This window comes from Penicillium subrubescens (genome assembly GCF_028828155.1).
Source record: "Penicillium subrubescens strain IBT 31985 chromosome Unknown utg000009l_segment0_segment0, whole genome shotgun sequence".
NCBI classification, from domain to species: Eukaryota; Fungi; Ascomycota; class Eurotiomycetes; order Eurotiales; family Aspergillaceae; genus Penicillium; species Penicillium subrubescens.
The window spans coordinates 281,137-287,688 of record NW_026643159.1 but is presented as its reverse complement, the minus strand read 5'-3'; the positions used below and the strand labels follow the sequence as shown (position 1 = coordinate 287,688).

Genomic DNA, 6,552 nt, shown 5'->3' with positions numbered 1-6,552 from the left:
AGTATACATGCTATTTGTAATGCTTAAAATTGCTACTGCATACTATTAAAAATAGAAAAAAACCAACTTTCTTGTTGATATCGACTGACTGATAAGGATGATATATCTTTATCGGCCGGTGAACTACCTGTGCAGTATTTCACCACGGTTACTCCATTTTCCACGGTATATAAACGTTAGGGAACTGGCGTTCGTTTACCACAAACGGAGATCTTTCTGGTTTCTGGTCATAAAAAATTTACTCATTGTGGAGGTTGTGTGTCGGCACCAACTAAAATGTGAGAAAACGAACATCATAAAGCGCATTCAACCAACGCACCTACCTAAAAGTCGAAACCAGACACCAATCATTGATCGCATGCCAGTTTCAAGGTATTGTATTGTGCAGATATAAAGTATATATCGTCCATATAAGAGTGGGATTCTGCCTAAATTGACAGACACCATGAATAGATTTACAGTAGCGACCGCTATTGCCTTCCATATCGGGAAACATAGAGATACTGTTTCAAACCCCAATCATATGATACGGTAAACCTTATATAGCTACTTCCGTGTTTAAACTGGTGACGTGCGCAGTCGCACGCTGTGACCCTGAAACGGAACAAGTACGAAAAATGAATCGTAAATTGAGCGATAACATAGAAGTCGGACGTGTATGGACTTAACAAGGCACGGGAAAGGTACATACGTTTGTCCTATGATCAGCCGATTATATATACCGAGTTGTGAAGCAAAGTACGCCACAGGGTGTGGTGATTGGACGAGTACGGATGCAAAAATATATGAAAAAACGACTTTTGAAATCGTGGTGCAGTATTGATCACTATAAAGCCGAAGCTACACTAGCCATATGCTAAAAACAGTAATAATAATATTTTTTTGCCTTCCAAAAAACAAGGAAAAACATACAACAGCCAGGATTCGCATGTGGTCACCCACCATACTACTAACAGGCCGGCGTGTGGCTTAAGTACGGCTGAGCGGACGGGAAGCCCTGTTCTCCACACCCTATGGTCGTATGTGCTGGATTTATAGTCGTAGGGAATTATACTTAAATTTTCCTTATGAGGTAATAGTAGAAGATATTAGGACTACGCTACGGCTGTATAGCGATAGCGTGCATAAAGTTACGGAAGACAGCAGATGAAGCCGATAGGATCTTTCAATTCATGAATAGCCTGAACAATCGAATCAAACTATAAAGCTAAGTGGCTACCGAAGTTCCGACAGCGCTTAGTGTACTCTCACAGATCAGTGAAGCGATGAGCGAAGGCCAAGCCACAGAATCCAGCGAGTCAGCAACGATAACCTTGCAAGTTAATGTCAATGCCTTAAGAAAGTTTAATTCAGGAAGAGAGTCAGACAACCAAGAACGAGCCAGCATGAGCCAGTCATAGAAGGGAAACGTACCTAGAAGTCCGGAACGAAGCCCTAGAACCCTAACAACTGAGAAGTCGAACAATAGACTCCAGCGAAGCATAACACGTCTTGGCGGCGAGAATTCGCGTGATTTTACGGTATAAACACACCAAAACTTTGCGGGCAACTCGCGCGGGGTAGTATAAACCCTTCACTCGTTCCTCGTTTCAGGGCATTTTAAATCTTGTTCCAGGTTTATATTGTACCAATGATGAAAGTATAAAACTGTATAGTCATGTACTGTTACATGTCCAAAAATAATAACCCCAACCACCACAACGTCGTTCACGCTGTCCCTTTTCGAGATGACTCAGATACAACAATCCATATCCATGGTCCGACCTGTTCTCCTCAATGTCGCTAATTTCTCTTCCGGTAGAGCTGGTTCAGCTCATCGCGTCATTCCTCGAGAGAGAAGCCGATATCAAGTCCTTAGCCCAAACTAACAGATTGAACTACGACTGGCTGAATGCATTCCTCTACCAGCGCAATGTGCAAGTTTCGGAAAGCTCAGCTCTCATCTGGGCGGCTCAATATAGGCAGAAGACCACGGCACACCTCAGTCTCCGTCACGGAGCCAATATGACTGCGATGGGCAGCTGGGGTCTGACACCGCTATGCTGGGCAGCGCATAAAGGAGATGTACCGATGGCCGTGCTCTTATTGCAGAATGGGGGAGAGAATATCAATGCAAGAAGCTCAGATTCTCGCCGATGGACTCCGCTGTCGTTCGCGGCCGCTAAAGGGAGTGAAGACATGGTGAGATTGTTACTTGCGGATGAAAGGGTGGATGTGGAGACGAAAGACTCCGCAGGTCTATCACCTTCATTTGTGGCGGCATTTAAAGGGCATTTGGCAGTCGTGAAGCTACTGCTTGAGACTGGCCAGGTGAATGCGAACTCAGAAGGTCCGCATAGCCGTACTCTATTCTCCTGGGCGGCCGGAAAGGGTGATGCGGTTGTGGTGGCGATGCTGCTGGCAACTGGCTCTGTTGAGGTCAATCCCCGCGACCGCCAGTTCGGTCGGACAGCACTTGCATGGGCCTCACTTTATAGGCAGGAGACTGTTGTACCGCTACTAGTTGGAACGAAACAGATTGACTTGAACGCCAGAGACTGCACTGACCGCACCCTGTTGCATTTGGCTGCGTGGAAAGGACATGCCGCCGTGGTAGAATTATTGCTTCAGTCCAGCCGCGTCGATGTCCAGCCGAAAGACTCCAAAGCATAACTCCCCTGTTATTGGCTGCTAAGTGGGGGCACGAATTAGTAGTTGGACTATTACTGGAGATCGGGGAGGCGGATGCGAATACCAGACAACGAGTATGGCCAAACAGCACTACTGTGGGCCCCGAAAGGGGGCCACGAAACCGTCGTGAACGATTGCTAGACATTGCGCACGTTGATATGGATGCCAAAAACGACCAGGCCCGGACGGCATTGACCATTGCGATTGAGAATGACATACGGCTATAGCCCAGCTACTTCAGTAGACAATCCAGTGACAATAATATAATGGGCATCACGGACAACTACAGTCAAAAGGAAAGATGGATGATTTTATTTACGCTGACCTCTTGCTAAGTTGAGACCCTAGACTGAGGTTCAAGTGTAATGATCATTCTCTAACTATAGCTATTTGTAAGTCATAGTAGCTGTCTTCTGCTTAAAGTGGTGGTGGCAGCCCAATAGGCCGTTGATGTTACGGGGCGCCCTCACGAAGGACCAGGAGAAGGCTCACAGGGAGTTACTGTGACTCATCCGTGGCACGATACGGGGCAAGGCTAGGGGGGTACAAGGTTGCGGGGTGTGCTACCTAAGTTACCAGGAGCGGGGGAATACTGCCAATATTCTTCCCATGGGTCGACCATCCGGGGTTAATCGGTATCGTCACCGAAAGAGCTATGGGTCATCGCAAATTATCGCTGGGGGAGGGGTAGCCTAGAGCTGTAAGCGGTTATCCAGGAATGCCTGACGCCCAATAAAGACCCGAAGCCGCCACATGACGATAAGTGATGGTGATCACGAAACAAACCTTACTGTCAAGCCTTGCCTATCAACTTGACCCGACATGGACACCCAGGGCAGCGCCAGACCCTCTGCAGTGAATGCAACTGAGGGATGGAGGGGGAAGTTGACAGATTGCCAACGGTCACTTAGTTTGCTCGATTTGCATGGAGCCAGTCGTCCATGCTTCTGGCCCTCGAGACTTGTATTCATACAGATAGGTACAGTACAATACCAGGTAGAATTACGATGTATATACAAAATCGATAATATACATGAGATCCATATTGGGTTTAGCATATTACGTGATTGGGGTTTTAAACAGTGTCTTTATGTTTCCCGATATGGAAGGAAATAACGGTCGCTACTGTACCTGTAACTTAAAGTATACATACCGTTGGGACCGGAGTAACCATGCTGAAATTCTGCAGAAGCGCTTCTCTCAATGACCAGAAAATATTCATTACTCCTAGCAGTCAGTACCTCAAACGCCTCGGACATTCATCTTGCCATCTACTCTTGACTATTACCTAGCACTATCAAAGTGGAGTCCAATAATCCGAGCTGGGACAACGGCGAAATTTAGCCCTTTGAATCCCATTGAATCGTGATTTTTTGTCATTCATGCGTTATAGAGACCTCATGCTTCTTTCTACTTCACTTTAAAACAGACTACACAGAGAGTAATTTCTCGAGCAATAAATGTCCATATTTACATGAAGATATTTTTAGAAATCAGCGTCCACCGTATTGGTGCTGGTACCAGTTGCGATTTATTTTGTAAAGTATATATTATCATAGCATGTTATCTCCTTATGAGCCATATAATTAACGACAAAAGTACAACTTGCAGTATAGATACTAGAGTGTGAAAATCGTACAACTTTCACAAGGCTACTCGTGATATTAAGACAGTATTTATAGTTGTGTATAATTAGAAATGTAATTTCAGAGAAATAGAGGCTCCAGAAGCTATATACTATTTCATGTTCGTAGTAGCAACTTGAATAAATATCTTTATAAATTAATTGAGTTATTACACCGTAAAGAGCACCACGAATTTTCTATTTCGAATAATCTTTTAACCGCAAAATGAATACTAATCTTAAACGGCAACCGCTTATGACTTCAAGTATTTGTATTTTTATAATTACGTTATGAGTAAAAGTACTCTCGTAATCTGATCAAATTATAGGCAAAAAAAACCATTGTGCTCTTATAAAGCTCGTATTAGCGCGTTTTAAGTATTCGAAAATTTCTGTTTGCAAAAGCGACAATTCACTAATTTTTACTAAAATAATCGATTTAACGAAGAGATTTTTATCGTTAGGAAAATCCACGGGAAGTTGGGCGACCCTACCCCTACCGGGTTAAACAGATTTCATTTCCATCAGCCCAGGCTCGACGCAGAACACTATGAGTGAAAGATTTCGTACAGTGATTGCGAACTACCGGGAATGGAAGGTTTGTCAAGCTCTTTAAGAGAAAGTCTTTTCAAGAGGAAAGACGCCGTTGGATTGTCACCTGGTCACCCACTACAACGAGCTTGAAAGGGGAAGTTGGTTATAGCTTTCAGGAAACGCGAATCAAGCTCTACCAAGCAAAGGACATGTTCCACTGACGTCAAGTCCCAAATTTCCTCAAACGGCTTATTCTCCTTCCGTCCTTTGAAACGTCCGCCTCTGTAGATTGATTTCCGGCTGCCTGAACATTCCAGATGAGGTTCCTGACTTCTGCAGTTTGGAAAGTGATCAAAATCCCCTTACTTTACTTGTTGACCGATTCAGCTCTCCCCTGGAGTAGAGCTTGGTAAGGGACGGTTGGCTCGATGATTATTCTGTTCAGCTGGGTAGCACGATACTGATCCTTGCACGCTAGCCTTTTCTATCGAACAGGAAAAATGTGAAATTAGACTGAATAGAGTAATATATAGGTTGTTGAACACAGTGAAGCGCAACAGTCTTCTATAAACAACGATAACGCTTTTACCGCGAACGGTGTCACGATGAACTTCATAACAATGACTTAATAGTGTTCGCAATACTTATTTACACGAAATGTGACGGCGATTTCCCCATCTCCCTGGGAAATTTGCATCCACGATTCCCTTTCGGTGTTTGCACCTTGATGTGAGAGTTCAACTCATCTCCTGGTTGGCCATAAAGTGATTGTTACTACCAGCAGGGCTTGGATTCGGAAATTGATGTCGGAGAATTTCGGTGAAATAGTAGACAACGTTCGCTCTGCCGTCGATTGTCGCCATATTTTGTATAAAACGAGCCTTTTTACGGGTCAGAATCTCTGCAGTGAACTTTTCCAAAGGGATAGTCACTTACATAAAAGAACTGTGCAAAGGCCTGATAGAATACGTTCTCGACGCCTGATATGATGGGATCGGACTCCTGCGACGCTGAGGGATATTCAAAATAAGGATCAAACATGTTGTGCATATTCTGCATGTTTTGAATATTCTGCATGTTCTGCATAGACTGGAATGGGGGGTTTGATGGCCGCCCATCATCCATGGACTGGTCACGGATTGCCTCATGGGGGTATGGCGGTGGAGATGGCTGTTGCTGTGGAGCCTGTGTGTCCATGTCATCAGCCTGCTCGCAACGAGCCTGCCGAGAGCTAGAAGGAGTGCATGGGGCGCCTGCCTGGGGTGTTTCGATCATTATGAGGTTTCAAAGAGAACTGAGGGATATTGCGAAAGAACCAAGAAATGCAGGATTTTAATGCTCTTTATAGTGACTACCTGAAGCCTATACTCCGTTCCGGCAAAAAGCGAAACGCTCTCAATGGCACAGTTGGCTCATTAAACAGGCGCTTTAGCGTACCCCCGTGCATTAGCTCTAAGACAGGGATGATGAGTGAAACGGCGCAAGCGACAGACAGACCAGGGCATCACGGCGCTACAACTGACTGATGGGCACTAGCGGGCCAAACGTTGATCCAAATGAGTATAGGGACAATCGCTCGCTTTTGGACTAAGCTCTTAGCGCATCGCGGAAGTTCTGGACAAAGGTACGACATATTGGATAGTATAGGCCCGTGTTTGCCTTGCGGTTGTTATCATCTGCTGCACGTCATCTTCACCCCGCCATACCTTAAGTTGATAGCACCG

At 45.1% G+C, this 6,552-nt stretch overlaps 2 protein-coding genes across 2 annotated transcripts; one reads left to right on the top strand and one right to left on the bottom strand.

Moving 5' to 3' along the window:
• Positions 1-1,776: 1,776 nt before the first annotated feature.
• N7473_011172 (ankyrin repeat domain-containing protein) lies at positions 1,777-2,652 on the top strand (the record flags this gene model as incomplete). The annotated part of the gene is made up of 1 exon (XM_057157111.1): positions 1,777-2,652. One exon carries the CDS (start codon positions 1,777-1,779, stop codon positions 2,650-2,652), a length of 876 nt encoding a protein of 291 aa, XP_057004233.1.
• Positions 2,653-5,565: 2,913 nt separating this feature from the next.
• On the bottom strand, positions 5,566-6,103 carry N7473_011171 (uncharacterized protein; the record flags this gene model as incomplete). Its single annotated transcript, XM_057157110.1, has 2 exons — positions 5,566-5,709; positions 5,765-6,103. The coding sequence occupies 2 exons, from the start codon at positions 6,101-6,103 to the stop codon at positions 5,566-5,568; spliced, it is 483 nt and encodes a 160-aa protein (XP_057004232.1).
• Between the last annotated feature and the right edge of the window lie 449 nt (positions 6,104-6,552).